Genomic DNA, 20,048 nt, shown 5'->3' on the forward strand with positions numbered 1-20,048 from the left:
ATGTCTTGGTTTAAAAAAGAGCAGCTCACACCAAAGTTCATGGTGGAAACATCTGAGGCATTTGGAATCATCTAGCATTCCCCATTTGAAGGAGTTGTGTTGTTTCAGAAAGTACAACCATTTTTCCATATATATCAGGAAGAACATAAACTGTTTAAAATGTCTCCTGAGTTATTGAGGCTACAGTAGTCAAATCACAGCACGAGTGGAAAACAAGAGCCGCCTGCTATGGTGGTGTTTTCAATCTGATCAATAAGTTTATTTACAGATTATCTTTTCCTTCTTGCTGGTAATGTATGGTCAACTCTAACTTGCAACCACCCCACATACATCAAATACAAATTACAGATGTATTGTGTTCTACTCTGCAACACTCCTGATCAGCAAGACCTAATGTTATCTAAATGATTACCCTAAGCACAAACCATTTATATGTATTTTTATAATCTACAAAAATGTGAGGGATGTAAATATCAAAGAAGAGGAACTATAGCAGCTGTGTAATCTGAGATGGGATAAAACTGAAAAGGAAACTTTGTGCTAAATAGTAGGAAAAACTTCTTCCACCTGGTCTACTTTACTTGAATAATATCTTGCAGGAAGTGAGGAGGAAAATACCATCTTCTAGCACACTTAATTAGAAGAGCTAGAATACTAGAAAATGTACTGCAGGGGAGAAAAAAAGCTACATTATTAAGGAGGTGAAGTGGATGACTAATAGGTCTTTTATCTCTAATTGATTTTCCTTGGGTTCTAAAATAGCAAATTTTTAGGGAACTTTGGTAAGTATAAATATAAAGATGTCGGTTTCTCCTGAGAGCTCCTTAGTTACTCTGTTATATTTCAAGTGGGAGAAAATGGGCCCTTTTAGTTGACGAAACCTTTGAAGGTGTTTGGATTTAGCACCTGAAGAGGAGCACAGTGTAGCTCAAGAGCTTGTCTTTCACCAGCAGAAGTTGGCCCAATACACAATATTACCTCACCCACCTTGTGTCTCTTATGGCCTGGGGCCTGCATGGCTACAACCACCCGCAAGCTGTTATTAAAACAGGTTTTCTGTCCAGTAGCTCTTCTGAGATGAAGTTTAAGGAGTGAATAAAAATGTATTTCATCACATTTGTAATTCAGGTTCTTGGAGTAAATAAAAGTTATACAAGACACAGTGACTGTCAGACTTCCCCCACAAGCTAATTGGCGGTCCCCTGTTTGTTTGTTTCTTGCTATGCTTCCCCCGTGCTTTTCTATAGTTGTCTTTCCAACAGTATGGGTGCAGCAACTAGGCGTGAGGGGAGGAAGGGTATGTAAGGAAAGTCACACTCCGTCCTAGTGAAATGTAGTAGAATGTTACTTCCCTCCCCTCCCCTCCCTAAAGTGTCTCAGGGTGGTGGTGGGGTCACCCATGGAAAAGGCAGGCTAAAGGCAGGCAGTGCAGCCGAAACAGGTGTGAGAGCAGCAGGTGCCCGAAACGTGGGGGTGCAGCCAGCCCGCCCGACCCCTGACTGCACCGCTGAGGGCACTGCTGATAGACGTATGTGGTGGTGTTGGTGCGAGTTACCCTTTGAAAACCTCCCGCGGGGCAGCCCCAGTGCTGCAGGACTCGGCCTTTGAAAACCTCCTCCCTGGCGGCGCTGGGGCTGGGTGTGGGGCTGGCTCTGGCCGCGCGGCCCCACAGGTGCGTGCGCCGCGTGTAAGTGCCAGAGAAGGAGCCGGGCAGCATGCGCGGGTCGGAGCCTTTTCCGTTCGGGTGACAGGACGGACAAACCCACCCTGCCCCTGCCCCTTCCCTTCCGCCCCCCAGCGCCTGGGAGCGACGCGCGGCGGTGGGGATCTTGATCGTGCCTGGGACAAGGAATCCCTCGGGCCGGGCCGGGCCGGGCCGGCTCCTGAGTCTGCCCGCGGCCCGCGTGGGACGCCGGGGAGCAGGTTAACTTAACCCGCCGCCTCTCCTCAGCGGGGCCGCGGGCGGCTGGGGGGAGGGGTGGGTTTGTGGCGCGGGCGGGGGGCCCAACCGCCGCCGCTCTCCTCACAGGGGGTAATGAGGCAGTTGGGGGGCGGCTCCAGTGCCGGGGTGGGGCTGGATGAGGGGTGGCCCTGAGGCAGAGGAGCTGAGGGGGGAGGGTTTGCTGTGGAGGGTGGTGGGGTGCTGGAGGGGGGCCCCCGCTGACTGCACTGGGACCTGCTTTGCTGTGTATTGACTAGTCCCTGAGGCAGCAGGAGCCTTGGAAGGGGGTTGAAGAAGGACTGGGGGGGCTGGTAGAGGATACAGGCCCCCCACGGCCCCCCAGGCAGTCCTGGGACTGCTGGCAGAGGCCTGGAGCTGAGGCCCTCACAGCCTAGCCTGGCCTGGCCTTCCTGTCTCCTGGGAGGGGACAGCGGGGCTGGAGATACCCCCCCTTCCATGGGCGAGCAGGGGGCAGGTGTCCTTTCCACAGTCCGGGGACCCTGCCGGGTGCAGCCTGGGCGAAGAAGTAAATGGGCAGTGGAAGGAATTGGCTCTGGAGTGAGCCCTGGCACAGATGGCTAGGAATGCTGAGTTTGTGGGCTTCACGCAACATAGGCTTTCGAACTCTCTCCACTGCTGCCCTCCCACCGGGGATGGCATGAGGGGGTAGCAAGCAGGGCAATCGCCAGGGGCCCCAGGCCACAGGGAGCCCCACAAAGCTAAGTTACATGATCAGGCTTTAGCTTCAGGCAGAGCTCTGGCTTTGGCTCTTTAGTTTCTGCCCTGGGCCCCAGCAATCTAATGCCGGCCCTGCCTCCCATCCACTCACGCACACCTTTCCCTCCACACTGGTACAACTGCACAAAGAACATATTTCAGGCTCTCTCCCAAAAGGAGACCGGGGATTCAGATAAAGTCGACCAATGTGGAACAAAGACCAGAAACACAGGAAAGCAAAAATAGTCTAAGTGAGAGCTGCACACAACATTGTTACGTTAGCTCTGTTGTACCTACTTACTGCAGGATGTATTGTTAGATCTGATCTAAACATTCATACGTACAAACAAGGGTTGACAAGTTGGCTAGGAAAGGCCACTAATGTACGAGGTAGCTGTAAAATACAAATGAAAAAATACTTAAGAGTGAAGAATACATTTTTGTTATGAAAACTAAGGTAATAAATCAATTGGTCTTTCAGTAATCAGTTGAAGTAATCAGTTGAGTTGATCTTAAATTGCTTTTAATTTTAGGGCATGTCTGTTGGATGTTAGTGGAAAAGTTTATTTGGAAAAAAAAATGTAAAAGGCTACTTCGATTTGCACAAGCTTCATAAAATGTTAAAAGCTACAAATATCTACTTCTGAGATGTCCTAACAAGATATTTTCAAGAACCATGCAGAAAATGCTGACTGTAAATGTTTAAATGTCAACGAATTAAAACTGAATAGATAATACTCTAACTGGATTTCTGAAAATGAGTGACACCGCTGCTGTCCTTTGTCTCTATCTTGTTTGTGCATTAATGCAACAGACGGAAGCGTCTATCCTGAACTGCATTCCCAGAAAAACAATAACATACCAAAGTAAGTGTGATACAACTCTTGCATTAAGGATACATGCTGAAAAGTGGTAGGGATCCCTGTGTGGTAGGTACGTAAGAATTGCCAGCTAAACTGATTGAAACAATTATTTCATTTTCATTGTGAGCTTTTGGCCAGGATATTAGTATTATGAACTCCAATCTCTTGGAAAATGCTATGGTATCGTATCTTTAATGCCCATAAGCAGTTTTCACATTTTAGGCTTTATGTGTCATCTGAAAGATGGTACTTTCAACAACATGTGTCACCTAACACCAAGTTGAGGCATTGGTTTTTGTACAGGATCAGAGAAGATGCCACCTACTGCATCACCAACACCTCTTTTGTCATCCCTTAGTTGTTTCCACATCCAAATACTGACACATCCCAAACCTGCTTCACTTGTGAGATCTAACAGGTAGAAGAGTTTCCCTTTTCGTGCAAAGAGCCCTTTCTGGTAGTCTTGAAGACAACACAATTTTCAACAGCATTGGTCACTCTTTCCTCCCCCCCTAAAAAACTCTTGTATGCATGTTTTGCTGTGATTTACCCTAACATTAAATCTAGTGGCCTGAGATTTTGATGTCTAATTAATAATTACTGTGTTTTGGTTATTTTCCTATATAACAATGGGAATAAAATATCCATATATAACTGAAAATTATTTAAAACCAATCCTGGAAAATTTGTATAAAATATAAGCCTTTTTCCCACTGTTATCCCTTTTTCAATCTGGCATTTTTGTTTCATGGCAATAGTACTCCAGCAGCAAATAATTTTTCAAATAACTTTAGAACTTGTATGTTTTTAGATGGAAATATAAAAACTTTTATGAAACCAGGATTATCCAATTTTTCCACACTCTTGGTGAGTGAAGAAACTGATACCTTATTTGTTGGAGCCAGAGATGCTATATTTGCTCTTGACTTGAATGACATCTCTAGAGAAATAGCCAGTGTAAGCTGAACATTATTTATTCCTTTTTAAAAAAACATATCTTGCTTAAGGTTATATTTTTTCTGAAATCATTTAATTTTCAGATCTGTAAAGACAACAAAGCGATGTCTTGCAACAGTTAATAAGAGAGAGATGTTTAGTCCTATGATCTGGGGAATTGCAAACTGTGTCTGAAGTTTTTCCAGTAGGAATATTGATCACTGTACTTAAGAGTTTACACATTCAGTGTAGTGCTCAGCGATGATAATATACCTTTCAGATATGTGAAAATGTAGATCAAAGGCCATATTCTTACTCCTGTGTGTGGCCCTTATGTGTGCAGAACCATTGAAAGCAGTAGGACTATTTAACGATTATTCCCATGAGTAAGCGTTTGCCGGATTGGGATCAACATGCTTAATGCATATGAGTGTGTGTTGTCAATTGTCATTGTCAATGACTGTAGAAGTAAGGCCCTTTTTGTACGTTTAGATTCTTGGTGCTGCAAAGTGTTGAGCATCACTGAGTTTAGTTGGAATTGAGATTGCTCAGAACCTCACTTGACTTACTCTCCCCCCTTGTGGGATCAGTCATCTTAGTTAATGATAAAAGTGTGGGTTACAAAACCTCTGGGCTGCTGTTAGCAGCACAGTACTATCATTTAAAAACTGTTGGCTCTCTGACTGTAGACTGCATCTCAACCCACCAATGCCCTCATGTGGAACAATGACCTAAATGACACAATATGATTATTATTTTAATTGAAATATTTTCATAAAACCAAGGTAAATAAATACCTCAGTTCAAGGTGATGTTATGCGCCACTCAGTGCCTGCCCATCTCTTTGTACTTCCTGTTTTTAAAACTGAAGACATAGCTGTTCTATGAAGCATTCAAAGCTATAAAGACTACAGCCCACTCAGAGTTAGCTCTATTGGGTAGCATGCTATTTTTTTCTATTGTGCACCTCTGTATCATATTGGTTTGTGCCTTTAGACAGTAACAGTTTAATTTTTAAGGTTCTGAGTACCCAGAACTCTCGCTGACTTCAAATAAAGTGGATTTAATGTTTCTATTAGGTTCCTCACTCATGAAACCTGTTTTGTGATATGGCATTTTTTATGTAAATAATTTACAAGACTAGAAGTGAAAGAACACCAAGATATTATGAGACATCTAAATTTAGATCAAATGTGAAAAACATGCCTCTAATGAGGAAATTGTGTCTTCTGTGCGGTTTCCGTACAAACTGGGACCCTCCTTTTGTAAGCTGTTCCATGTGGGTGAACCCTACATGCCTGTGCAAAACCCCAGTGAAAGTGAGGATTTTACTCACACAGAGCAGCTTACAGGATTTGAGTGTGGCTGAGCATGTTGCAGAGTCTACAGAGGAAAGTGTCTGCGCTTTGTGACCTCATTGCCGTGTTCAAGTGATGTCATTGGATGTAATTAATTTATAAAATGTGCTTCTAGCATGTGTTCCATGTGATAACACAAAGACCTTCAGTAAAGACCGAATCCAGGAACTCATTGCCCAGTCCAAGCAGAAAGCCCCTGCTTACGTAGCTCTGTGTTCTCTTGGGTCCCTTACCATTGGTATAGCCCACTAAATCTAGTTCCCTGTCCTTATGCAGTGGAGCCACACCAGCACCATTGCTAGAGGGATCTCCATGGAGGTGGCAGCTGGATTTGCTCCTTAAAACAGAATCAAAATGTAGATGTGTTTTGGTTTTGATTTTACATTTAGAATTTTAGACCAAAAATCACGGTGTTCTAAATATGGGATATTTTTTGGTTCCAGGAGGACTGGTTCGCAACAAGGGATAGACAATTGGAATGCATTCGCAGAGGAAAGGACAAAGTAGGTAAAGTGATGGTTATCACTAGCTAGTTATTAAATAAGTTACCATATTGAGTAGCTTTTTAAAAACAATAAGCAAGTATATAGGAATCTGATTCTGAAACTTCTGTTCTTTTACAATGACTACACTTCTGACACACCCCATTCTGCATGCATTCTGTCCTGCATTTATTTTCAGACTATTACTTGTTTTGCAATACCCTTTATCTGTATAGTGCTATACACATTTAAGCCCTGATCCTGAAAAGCACTTTAGCACATGGGCAATACCACTGAAGTCAATTGGGACTACTCACATGCTTAAAGGTAAGCATGTTCTTAAAGTGCTTTTCTGGGTCTGGGCTTTGGACGACTATATACATAATTAGTAATTTCTGTAAATACTGTAAACATACTTTTAGGATCTGATACTGAAAATTGTTGAGTCATTAAAATTTGCATTACTCATTATCTGTTGATCTTGAGTCCAGTGTATTTAGACACATTCTGTGCGTTTAAAGTCGTGTTTGCTTTTTGTGAAGACACCTGTAAGCTCTCATGCAATCGCCTCCAGTGTATGAAAATTTACTATTATTTTTTTCTGTTTCAGGTAGATTGCCGAAACTACATCCTCCTCCTTCATAAGATAAATGACACTAACTTATATGTTTGTGGAACTAATGCATTTTACCCAGCTTGTGATTACGTGGTAAGCATTTTTATATACTTAAAAACAGTCTTTACTGCATATGTATAAAATTATTTGAATAACATGGTAGATCTTTAAACACTTTTCCGAGTATTGTTCCTATTGAAAATTGATATTAATTATTTTATTGTAATTATTTTTTAATTTAAAAATTAATTATTTTTAATGTATAATTGGTCATTATGAAGCAAATTTAACAGCAGCATTAAGTACTTGTGTTATGACTTCTGTTATTTTCCATTTCTTGTTAGAAAATTTTATTTCTGGGAACAGACATGGTCATTTCTTGTGTTGTTGCCTTATCTCTGTGTATATATTTAGGGATGCATTTCATGTTTACTTACTATATGTATATTTCACTATTCTTATGTTAGTTTAATCTTTTTGTTCGTTTGTTTGTTTTGAACAAATTTTGTTTAAAAAGAAAAGTTAAAATGAAACAGGATTTACATTTCAGTTGAGTGCCAAGAACACAATTAATGCTATATAAATAATAATAAATGCTGACAATAGGCTGCAAATTGGATGAATGATATTTTTTCACCAAATGCAACTGTAAGAGCCTAGCTTTTAATTTGAACTTACTTTCTCATGTAGCAGGCAACTTATAAAGACTGAGGGCTTCAGTGTAGTGACACTTACATCAGATTTGAATTTTGCTCATCAGTATTTAGGGAATTTGCATTATTACTTCCAATAGAAGAGCATGCATTTTAGAAAGAAATACATTTTCCAATCCAAAATGTATTGACTTGGTTTCTTACCTTCCACATAATCTCAGTAGATTTAAACCACTACTCTGGGTATGGTATTTTGACAAGGGCCAATTAAGTTAGAGAGGAGCTTTCATAGTTGTTAATTAAAAAACAAAGAAGCCCAGAAAAAATAGACCAAATACATGTTTTTTTGTACAAATATTCACGTTTCCATATTCACTTCATGATTATTCTCCTTTAAAATAAATTAAGCATTTTATTTTATCAGATGTGAGTCTTGCTTTCATCCTGATAGAATGATTGTTTACAACAGGTCATCAACAGCACAGATATTCATCTGCAAGGGAAAGCTGAAGAAAGCAGAGGAAGATGTCCTTTTGAACCTACTCTGAAGTATGCATCTCTGTTAGTTGGTATGTTTGGGAATTCCATGTAAGCCTAAATAATTTTTCACCGCTAATCACAACTGTCAGATACTATGATCCTAATTTGATGCCTGTGCATGTTCATGGAGTCCAAACCAATGATTGTTGTTTAAGACTTTGAAGAGAATACAGATGAAATTATTATATGAAAAACTAAATGGAGCAGTTTTTAGTGCATTGACATGTGTATTTACTTTTTGGCCTCTATTGGCTCATTTATAGGGACTTTTTCAGAAAGACTCATTGTTAATGACTTCCTTAGTATGACTCTTGCAACCATATCTGATATCCTTGAATCTAACCGCTTCCTCTTGAATGTCTTGGGTTTCAGATGTGTTTGAAGGTCACACAGGCACTGTGAAATCTTTCAGATGTAATTACTAGAAAGCCACATGGAAAAGATTTTCTTCCTTGTGCAAAAACTATCCTTGAAACCTTATTCACTGTCCCTTAGCAACATTTGAGATTACCAGATGGGTCATCTAGGTCACTTCTCTGAGAGTCTGCCTTGCAATTGTTGGCTTTCAAGCATTCATTGTATGTTTTGTCCTTTGCCTATTAAACCATGTTCTTGAAGTATTCTTATATTAATCCTTTGATCTTACTGGAACTTTAAATTCATGTTGGGTTCTCTCTATGTCAACCCATTTTGGGCATATGCACAAATACAGAGTGGAATCTGTTTTAAAGAGACTGCTCAAGGGACTGACAAAATCAATTGCTTAAAAGAGATGACCTTCAAAAAATGATAAAACAGAATTATATTTGGCAGGTTTTAGGGATATTTGGCTGTTTTTTAAGACAACAAGATGCCTAACAGGACTGATGTCTAGTGTATGTAGTTCACCATGATTCATTATAAATGGTGATGAGGATAAATATAGAGCTCACACAGCAGTGTTCTTCACATTTTCCTGTTAATACTTCTTAAAGTCCACTGTAGGGTCCTATAGATACTCTGAACAATGTCAATGTATAAAAGGTATATATTCAGAGATCTTTAGTTACAAGCATCTTGTAAATTCCACCTAGTTGTGCCTTGATCCATTTAAGACAAATGTCTACAAAGCTGACACAATGAAACACCTTCCTGTCCCAGCATCTTACCATTTTATTAATCTAATTCTGCATGATGCTGAGTGGACTCAACTCCTAATATATTCTGTAGGAACTGAGGGCACTCAGCATCTTGCAAGAGCAGCAGCCTAGACTTTGCAGCAGATAAAATCATACCTATACGTGCTCCTTAAGTTACTCTTGCTGTAAATATTTGCATGTGATAAATACATATAACTTATGACTGTTTCTTTGCATTGTAAAAAAATATAAGTATTTTATGCACTTTTATTTCTTTAAACTCCTCACAGATAGTGCATTTTATTCAGCCACTTCAAACAACTTCTTGGGCACTGAGCCTATTATACTGCGCAGTTTGAGAAATCATTTAAGGACAGAGTTTAAAGCATCATGGCTTAATGGTAAGAAGTTTTAGTACATAATTTAGCCCCTGAAGGGCAAGTATTCCATCTTGCTTGATTTTTTAACACAAAGTAAGAACTTCGCCCCTTTTTCTTCTCAATGCAGTTATGGAAGTCTGACGTGGGTACTCTCCTTTGCCATATGTAAACAGTGACATGTAATTTAAAATCTTAGTTTTTAAATACAGCTGTCATTTTTAAGATGCCTGCTGAAAAGTGACATAAGTAATGAATCTGGAAGCATGGGAGCCAAATATTAGATCATAATTATTTTCAGTCTTTTTCAATACCGGTTTAAAATTCAGTTGAATTTTATTTGATTATGAAACAGGTGTTTACATATTAAAAAATAACATTTGTTGGTTACTGAATAAGTATTTCAATAAAGCAGAAACTGGTTTAGGATCTCATCCCAATTCTGTCAGTGTTGTAACTAACAACCCTTTTTGGTAAGCACAGGCAGCAATAGATTTAGCAAAACAGATTGTGTGTATGTATTTCAAATACAATTTATATCTTATACACAGTGACAAGTGCTCCACACTGTGAATAGTGTGCTGAGCAAAAACTGGTTCAGCTTTTTTCTAACCACTTTCCATGGCATGCTAGATTTCACCAATTAATATAATATAGGCAGACAAAATGCAAATAGACAAGCATCAATAATGGATTTCAGTGCTTCTTTAGTCCTGTTATTAGTAAACACCATGACTCTTAAGGCATCCTTGTAGGAACTGCTACAATTTATTACATCAACTCTTATACAGGTCCTAAATTAAAAGAAAAATAAACTGCTTAAAAAAATCAGATGCTGACTTTGAATTTCCTAGTTTTCTTCAGAGTTAAGGCTGTCACTGCCATCTTTAACTCACTTCATCTTCTATGTCTGTATTGCAGGATCTGTAAACATCAAAACCTATTCTAGCCATGCTCACTTTTGTGGAGTGTTGTTCAGTGCTTAATTTGTAATGAAAGAGGTGCCAGGGCTCAAGCAATTTTTTCACTTTCATAACTGATGTGGCAAGCCCAGAGGTGCGGAGGCTCAGCCCTGGCACAAATTAAGCACTGGTGTTGTTTTTTACTTCTTTAGGCCTACTTTATTGTCCATAAACAGACTCCTCTTTCCATACAAACCTCATTCTGCATAAAATTGGAAGGAGCTAGAAGAGCATTACACTCCTCTATAAACTTTATTTGAGGAAATGTAAAAGGTTCCCATTTAGCATTAGTGGTAATGAATTTCATCTCCCATAAAAGATTAATCTAGGCATCAGTGTACTTCTTGCTGTCTGAAATTAATATATACTGATTTTGCTGTATCCAGAAGAAGCAAGCTCCTAAATAGAGGACTAGCGAGCTTATAATTAAGGACTAAGGTGAAGAGACGATTAATAGTCCATTTTCACTCATGCAAACACATTTGTAACCCTTTGATAGATTCTTTAAAAAAAAAGTACTAACTTGTAAGTTCTTTCAAAACATTATTTTACTACAATTTTTTTAAAAAAACCTTTTAATGTGTATGGTATCTCATTGACTTTCGTTCTCTACATTAGAAAAAACTCCGTAGCATTATGTGTGTTTATATATTCCAGAGCCCAGCTTTGTCTATATGGATATAGTACAGGAAAGTGAATCTAATCCAAATGGAGATGATGATAAAATTTATGTGTTCTTCACTGAAACAGCTGTTGAATATGAATTCTATGACAAACTCCTGGTGTCAAGAATTGCTCGTGTCTGCAAAGTTAGTATTTGTAGTATATTAATTTTGTTTAAAATATGTAAGTAGTTTAGATAAAGCTTCATGGCAGAATGAGCAAATATGATTCCACCTGCATTGTCCATCTTGTCAATTAAAATTCTATCACCAGCCTTCTATAATTGAACTCATTTCTTCCTTCTTCCAGACTTCAGAATCCCCTGTTCAAACTTCCCTATGACATTCAAAACTCTTGGCTTTGAAAATTCAGATATGTATAGGAAGACTGAACCAAGCCCTTGTGTGACAATGCTACCACATCTGTTTACGTGAGTGAAATCAGCCTTATTTATAAACTCTACAATGATGACACTTTTCCTTCATACAGGGTGATCATGGTGGAAAACGCATATTGCAGAAAAGATGGACGTCATTTTTAAAATCCAGACTTGTATGTTCTGTTCCAGAATCAAATTTCCAGTTTAATATTGTTCAGGATGTCTTTTTACTTAAGAGAGCAGACTGGCGAGAAACCATTTTTTATGGGATTTTTACTCAGCAATGGTAAGATATAAGAAATGCAGCTATTACTAATGTTTTAAAATAGTTTTTCAAAGCCGAGATTGCATTTATGTACCTGAATTATTTTCAGAGATTTTGTAAACTTAAATGTAAAAGCTTTCTGGCACATGAATTGCTGCTGCATTAGACTCAGCCCCTAAGCAAAACTTTACTATTGTAGTTCATTCTATAAAGTTCTTTGAGGACTTGTCCATATATATTCCACAACTTACCCTCTTTCCCCGCTACTGTGGAATCTTGAGCATATGCAGCATGTGCACACCCAGAGTGGAATATATATGGATAACACATCTCAAAGGACTCGAATTACTGTAAAGGTAAGTAACTTTTCTCTGTGGCTTTGAGGTGTATTGGTGAGTTATTTGCATCATAAAAGCTTAAACTATTTATTTATGTCTTCACCATCCCCTATCAAAGTTGAACTGCATATGGAAATTGATTTCACTGAAGACACAATCTTCTCTCTGCATCATTTTCTCTTTTGGTTTTTATTATATTGTAATAATAATTATAATAATAATAAAAGGATTATGAAAGTACTTCAAAGTTGAATCCATCACCAGAATCAACAGTGAATTCAAAAACATCTTCTATTGCAGAGCTTCTGTACTTTTTGTCTCTTGTTATAACCACGCTGATGTGAATTTGCATTATTTGTGAACCCTTTACATAGACTGTAAGCTCTTTGGAGTAGGAACTGTCTTTAACTATGTGTTTGTGCAGTGCATAGCACAGTGCAGCCCTGATCTTGGCTGGGCTTTCTACACAGTACTGTAACACTCACACTGAAGTAAATAACTACAGATTATTCAGTCCTTGTATAATGGAACTCATGCAGCTAGCTATTTATATCATAGTTTTATATCTATCGCTTCCTGATGGTGAAGTAGCCATTCTGGATCTGTATGTTCACTGTCTTTCCTCCAGTGGTAACTTGTCTCTAATGAATGCAGATGAAGCTCAAAATTGAATAATGAGCTCTCACTTTAGGGTTAATGGCCTGATTGCTGCCATTTATCAGTGACTCATAATGAGAATGGATCAGTTATTCTACATATTTGAATGGACCAGACTTGTGTTCACTTAGTTTGATTTTACTGAGCTAACACTGCCATTTTCTGATGCCAGGTATTTTCAGTTTCTGGGCTAAAGCTAAAGCTTTTAGTTGAAGACTAGCCAAGACCAAAATCCTGACTTCTTCCATTGTTGTTTCCTCCACCAAATGAAACAGCTGGCCTTCCAAGATGCAGAAAAATAAGCAGTACCCTCATGAGAGGAAACCACTGCGTGCTGAATACCCTTCTTCCAAATGCAGCATCTGTCAAGGCCCATTTGTCTAATCTAGTACTTTCTGAAAATAAAACAGGACCTCATGCTACTGCTTTACATGTTTTTACAGCTGATGAATTTGAACTCACTGTTCTAAAGGATATATAAATAATATAAAGAGGCACAGACAGAATGTACCAGCAGCAGAACTGTACATGTCAAAGGGTACCAGTGGCAAAGTAATCATGAAAAGGTAACTCTGGTGATTTTGTAAAGACATCAAAACCCTGAGATACATTAATACCCAGATCAATGGAAGTTTGATTACTTTGCCACTTACAATCCTTTTCTGATCAGTTTATGCCCACTGTGTAATTTACATCACCATTTACAACACCACAGATGTTGGCCCACAATGTGCATACGTGGGATTCTGTGAGAGCTCATCTTAAACTTCTGGCTATGGAAAACAGACACTTCAGCATCATGGAATTCAAATGAAAGGACTTATTTACCTAGTTTGTGTTTTCTCAAGGGCCAATATAGCTATGAGCATCTTCTGCCTAGATTAGAGAATAGGCCACATTCTGCCTTCAGTTACTTCAGTGTAAATCCATAATAACTCAAGTGAAGTCACTGGTGTCTCTCTGGATTTACACTAGTGTTACTGAGGTGAGAATCTGACCCAAAGCCCCAGTTTACCTGTAATCCATTTAACCTTTCAGACTTAATTTTGAAAAATATTTAAGACTGGATGCAAAGAGGAAAGACGTACTCTCCTTCCCAGGCCCCATTATTTCATCTGGCTAGAGAGAATTATATATAAAAAGTGGAGAGCAGAAAGTGAGAAGCTGACTAACAGTGATGCTTAGACCTGTCTGACTGCGGTCACCTAATTTATCAGTGAAGTGTAAAGAACTAGTCTTAAAGTGTATGTCTCCTAGGCTGTTTTTATTATTTGAAGAATATTGCTTGGTTTTTAACAAAATACATATTTGTAATAAAATCCTTTACCCAATATCTCTTTTTCCTAAGCCTTTCTCGGTAAATTACAAGAACAGTGAGACGCTCTTTAGATGTATATTTATATGGACATATATTCACTAACCCTAAGAGCAAATAGCAGCGTGCACTGTGAAAAGCATGTTGTTTTACAGCCTTACTTTCTACATAAAAGGCAAAATAACGCAAATTTTCTCTTTCTTCTTTTTCACCTCCAAGGGGAAGGTTGGACATTTCTGCAGTTTGTGCATTCAGCATGAAAGCTGTCCAAGAAGTCTTCACCAAAGGAAACTATAAAGAGCCAGTGACTGTGGAACATTCCCATGTTAAATGGGTGATGTTCAGGGGAGAAGTACCACTCCCACGTCCCGGTGCTGTAAATACTCATTTACTCTCCTCTAAAGAAAACATTCTCTAAATTTTTCTTTCTGCTAGAGAATTACTTGTCCAAATTTTGGCAATGTAGAGGCAATTCCATAGCCAGCACAGAGCCGCCTCCCCTTACCTCCCCACCAGCCATGGGTGTGTGTGGAGGCCCTTCTGAGTCAAGACTTCCCCTACTCAACTCCACCACAGGGCTTAAGTGTTGCGGCTATCCTTACACAAGTCCTCAGCACCTGGGTGAATTTCATTCATAGTGAATGATGGTTTTCCAGTGTAGAAGTTGGGTAGAAATACCTACAAATTTAGTACATAGTAACAGTTGTCTGTAAATTGGTGGACTATAAAAATGGTTATAATCTTGTTTGTTGTATATTGTTTTTAGTGCATTGATAATTTTGCCCGGAGTATTGGATACAACACTTCTCTTGATTTGCCTGATAAAATTCTGCAGTTCATTAGAGACCATCCTTTAATAGATAATGCCGTAAATCCAATTGGTGATAGGCCAGTGCTACTGAAAAGAGGTTCAAATTATACCAAGATTGTAGTAGACAGAATCACTGGCCTCGATAAAAAAACATATGATATTCTGTTTATAGGAACAGGTAAGTGGTTTTATTTTAGGGGGGCAAAAAGACTTCTTATGGAGGCATTTGTTTTAGATTTTTTTTTCTGAGCTTTCAAAAAGTAAAAGGATCTACTGACTCTTAATAATACACCAAAAATCTTTCATCTTAATTTACCACTTTGTAATGTATCAGACAGCAACCAGGCAGGGAATTTTATGTATTGGGCCTGCAGTTTCCTTTTTCCTCCATGTTATGTTTCTAGCTGAATTGCTTTACTTCCCTAGTATTAGATATTGTCTAATGTGTGGGGACAAATTTCATCCATTGGGCCCTCCTTCAGCAAAGCTCTTAATGCTTGAGTCAGTGGGACTTGGATACTTTGCTGAATTGCATATCCTTTGGTGCTTTGCTGAACTGAAACCATTGTGTCTGTAGTTAGGTTGATGTAAGTTTTGAGTGTAGACAAGGCCTTAGTGTAGTATTTGATTAATGGTGTTTTATTGTCTGTTTCTTTCCTTTTTAAAGCTTGTAGATACAGTTTCTAACCTATGTTATCATTAGCTTTACTGAGGATAAGAATTTTCTTTGTAGCCTCACTGTCTGTCTTGTTTTCGTCAGGAAGTCTGCAATGATACCTATTTTCTACTTACACACTTTTCAGTTGTAATACCAAAGAAAGTGGCACTTAAAAATATACCACAACATATATATACTTACAAAAAATTATATATATACTTACTTACAAAAAATTCATCATGGAAATGTCTCCAGCTGGCTTTCTCTAACAAAATGAGCCTTACATGGGACATAAGTGGTGTATAGACCTTGCTGGTTCTCTGCACAGGGGTGAATCTCATTTTATCAAGAGTCGTGAATTCCTTGAAGGAAAGATTAAGATTTTTGTATAAGTGATTGGGGGTAGATTTCTAGCCCAGTTCCTAGGTGAAGTGTGTGTTTGTTTTGCTGGATGCTAAGAGGCTCTGTTTGGAAATCTTTCATATCAGAGGAGCCTCAGTACAGGGAAATCTTCCAAAATCAGGGACTATTCCTTTGCTTAGAAAAACCATTACTTCTTATTTATTGTAAGGTGAGTGGGGAAAAAATATTGCTGTAGAATATTTAGGAAATTTCCTGTCCTCAAGATTTGTTTTCTAAATCTCTCCAGATAAGGTGGATGAATTTTAAAACTGAAGTGAAAATGCTGTTATGCTATGTTTGAACGTTTCTCTTTAAAAATACATTTCATTTTATGCAGATAATGGATATTTGCATAAAGCTCTCAACTGTGACGGGGAAATGTTCATTATGGAAGAGATACAGCTGTTTCAGTCCCCAGCGCCTGTACAGTCTCTCAAACTGTCTTCCAAAAAGGTAGATCCTCTCTCTACATCTGCAAAGGGATTGGTATAATGGTATGCTTCAGGCCTTCCTCTTTTACACTGTACATTTGATTTTTCAATGCTTGGTGTATATTGCACAGCTCTACTCTAGCATCATGCTGATCAATAATAAAAACGTATATAAGATTTTGTCTGTGGAAGTAGATTTCTTTTGCATTTTAATATAACTGAAACAAACTTTCAAACAGGCATTCAGCAATTTACATCACTGTCATTCATAAGCAATTCCCAAAGTGTTCATAAAGACTATAATCTCTTCAGGTCAGGAACCTTGGTTTTTTATATGTTCTGCAAAGCACTGTGTATATTCACATTCTCTTTCATTAATAATCTATTGTTTCAAAGCATATAGTTGATTTATTGTCAGATCACTGAAATTGCTCTCTGTATGCCATAAAGTTTAAAAACTCACACAGTCTTATAAAATAACAGTTCAATACTGCATTTCTAGGGCCTGCTGTATATAGGGTCTCCATCCCAAGTGGTACAACTCCCAGTTTCAGTATGCAGCCGATATAAAGACTGCTTGGATTGTGTTTTGGCAAGGGATCCTTATTGTGCATGGTCTGAGTCGTCTGATGAGTGTGTTCCAGTGGCTAATCAAACAGGAGACTTGCAGTAAGTAAAGAGATTTTGCTTGAGATCCATGCTTGAGATGATCTTTATCTTGCTTTTTAAATTCAGTTCTACTGTCTGTAAACCAGGATGCATTCTACAGCTGATGTCCTAAAAGTTTGAACATATTTTTTCATACCTTTATGGGGTATTTTTTTTTATTCATCTCTCTTTCTCCAGGAATTTAATTCAGAGTGTTAAAAATGGTGATGCTTCCAAATGTCCTAAAGTAGGTACGTGAACATTTATCTTTAAGAAAATATTTTTGAAACATAGAATTAATTTCCTTTTTGTACTATCTTGTGGGTCATATATCTATGGTTATTGAAATGCCTGATATTGTAGCTAAATTAAAATACAGCCCAGGGGTAAAAACAATGTTGAGGTTTTTTTTTGTTTGTTTTTTTTTATTAAAGAAAACACTGAGCTGATTTGCCTTGTTTGTTCTTAATGGTTTTGAACTTGGAGTCAGGATTTTTTAATTCAGACTGAAACCACTAATTTCAAGGGAAGTAGAAAATGTGAGCCATGACTTTTGAGGTTGTTGGTATGTTTCCCCCACCCCATATTACAGAATTCACGGGGCGCATAATATGTCCTGTTAACTCTGTCATTGTGACTGACACTTGGTATTGCTCTGCAGAAATACAACTCAAATAGTCAACTTTTTTTTTAAACCAAACCCCTGCTTGTTCAGAGACAGACATTTTAAAATATGAAATTTTAATTTTTTAAAAAATTTTAATTTTTAAATATTTGCAGGATTAGGGACTTAAACTGCACTGAAAACTAAGAGGCAACCATTGTAGATTATAGGGCATCAGTGTAATGTGGTGAAGTTGAGAGCATTTGTATCCTCAAAGCCCTGTTCAAGCACTAACTGTTTTGTGAGGATCGAATAACAAGTGTGCAAATTGGGTGCAGAAATAGAGGCACAGAAAGGTGAAGTGATTTACTCAAGGCTACATACTGTGTTAGTCTGTGGCAAAGTCAGAATTTAAACTCAAGTTCCTGAATTCCAGCCCATATTCAGACTGTTAGTTATCACTGAGAATAAGGCCAGCTAGAACCAATCTGTGCTATCATGCCCTTTTAGCAGATAGGAGGAGACAGTTAAATCTGTGGATTTCTCTAGTTTATTCATGCATCTTAAAACACTTACTGTCCTTTGTGTCATGTTCCTTAATTAATCTTGATGTTTCTTTGAACATATTTGAGGTCATTTGAGTTAAACTAGGTCTTCATTGTTTTTAATTAAACTAACCTTCATAATTTCAGGAAATAAAGTCAGAAACTGTCCCGTTATCATTGACAACAGTGTTCATCTTAAATGCGCACCCATATCCAACCTGGCTAGGATGGTGTGGAAGTTTAATGGAAGCAGTCTTCAGGCAGAAGATTCTAAATATCTGCTTTATGATGGAGGAATAGTCATATTTAATGTGACAGTGGCCGATGCTGGATTTTATGATTGTCATTCTGTGGAGAGAGCTAATGGGAAAGAATTCCCTGTTTCTGTGGCTAGTTACGTTCTTTATACCCAACGGGATAGTGTTTTCATTGTTCCTAAAAATTACACAACAAATCAACCAAATGCAGACACAACTCTGAAGATTAAATCTTTGGTATCATCTTCTTTGCTGAATGACATGGCAAAAAAAAAATCCCTGGAAGACCAAAAAGAAAAGCTTATTTTAAAACTCTTGGGAGCTGGATTTGCACTCCTTTTTTCTTGTTTGCTGGTTTGGAACTTTTGCAAAGGCCATCTGTCTCTGCCTTGGAAGAGCAGAGAAAAAAGCTCAAAAACAGTAAATGCAGATTGTTTGCCAGGTCCAACGTTGGCTACAGAAGGGCCGGGCGCTATGCGGAAAAGTTCAGCCATTCAAACTAACACCTCCACTGTTAATGAATCAGTACCACTCGTGAGCTCTCCCTCAGAAGAGGAATGCAGCACTAACGTACAACACAACACAAGTCTCACAAGGAGATCTGGGACTTGCAGCTCACAAAGCTGTTTGGTTGAGGATGATTCGATGTTTCCTATTGAGGAATGTGGAATGTAAAGTTTGAGTAGGAGTCAAAAGCCCAAAGGCTAGTGAGCCAAAAAGTCTATTGAACATATACTCATTTCCAGTTGCTGCTTTTGAAAAAATTGTTACATCAATTTTTGGTATGTTTTGAACTTGTGTTGCAAAAATAAACATTTGTTAAAAGTTGGTACTGAGCTCCTTTTCCATAACATCATGTGTTGCTCCACCAAAATAGACATTAAAACTTCAGGAGCTGTTAATAATCTTTAGCATTTAAATAGTGCTTTTCACCTTCAGAGAGTGTCTAATTAATCTACAAATAACAATTTATTAACTCTTCCAATATCCCTGTGAAGAAAGTATTATCCCCATTTTACAAATGAGATTAAACAACTTGCTCATGACAACAGATGGACTCAGTGTTAGATCTGTGGATTAGAGATTAGCTAGGAAAATCTAATCTTCCTTCGCTCTCACCACTGACCACGAAGCCTCCATCTCTCTCTCTCTCTCTTTCCAGGTCTTTGAAGATTTAAAGCATTGTACATACATTAACTTAAGTTCCTAATGTATTTTTAATTACCTTTACAAGATATCTCTCCCTGTCCCAAACAGTATCATGACCCAATTCATGTACTGCATAGCTGATGCAAATTTATTTACCCCAGAGCATGGCCAAAATGCAAGTACCATAACCTTGTTTGTTGAATATCTTTGAATGCCCTACATATTCTCCTGAAACGTTTTTTAAAATGTCTCCGTCTCCTTCTTTGGTGAGCAGCCTGGGTTCTCCCACACTGAAATCCCCAAACAAAGAGCTGTGCTGCCTCTCTTTATGCCTAGTGCCAGAGGCATGAAGAGGATGAGTG

At 38.4% G+C, this 20,048-nt stretch overlaps 1 protein-coding gene across 2 annotated transcripts; it reads left to right on the top strand.

The window, feature by feature from the left end:
• Positions 1-1,493: 1,493 nt before the first annotated feature.
• On the top strand, positions 1,494-19,468 carry LOC137161374 (semaphorin-4E-like). 2 transcript variants are annotated; one of them, XM_067560600.1, is made up of 15 exons: positions 1,494-1,923; positions 3,193-3,525; positions 4,334-4,479; positions 6,260-6,319; positions 6,909-7,007; positions 8,037-8,136; positions 9,516-9,626; positions 11,222-11,373; positions 11,717-11,892; positions 14,401-14,557; positions 14,948-15,170; positions 16,390-16,505; positions 16,986-17,152; positions 17,330-17,382; positions 18,428-19,468. In XM_067560600.1, exons 2-15 carry the CDS (start codon positions 3,417-3,419, stop codon positions 19,210-19,212), a joined length of 2,454 nt encoding a protein of 817 aa, XP_067416701.1. In that variant the 5' UTR covers positions 1,494-1,923; positions 3,193-3,416; the 3' UTR covers positions 19,213-19,468. The 2 variants fall into 2 exon arrangements, with proteins under 2 accessions (XP_067416701.1, XP_067416710.1); XM_067560609.1 differs by having other exon boundaries at positions 1,494-1,820.
• The last annotated feature ends 580 nt before the right edge of the window (positions 19,469-20,048 follow it).

Source organism: Emydura macquarii, unplaced genomic scaffold, assembly GCF_026122565.2.
Source record: "Emydura macquarii macquarii isolate MOO-44397 ecotype Brisbane River unplaced genomic scaffold, CSIRO-AGI_Emac_v2 contig_306, whole genome shotgun sequence".
NCBI classification, from domain to species: domain Eukaryota; kingdom Metazoa; phylum Chordata; order Testudines; family Chelidae; genus Emydura; species Emydura macquarii.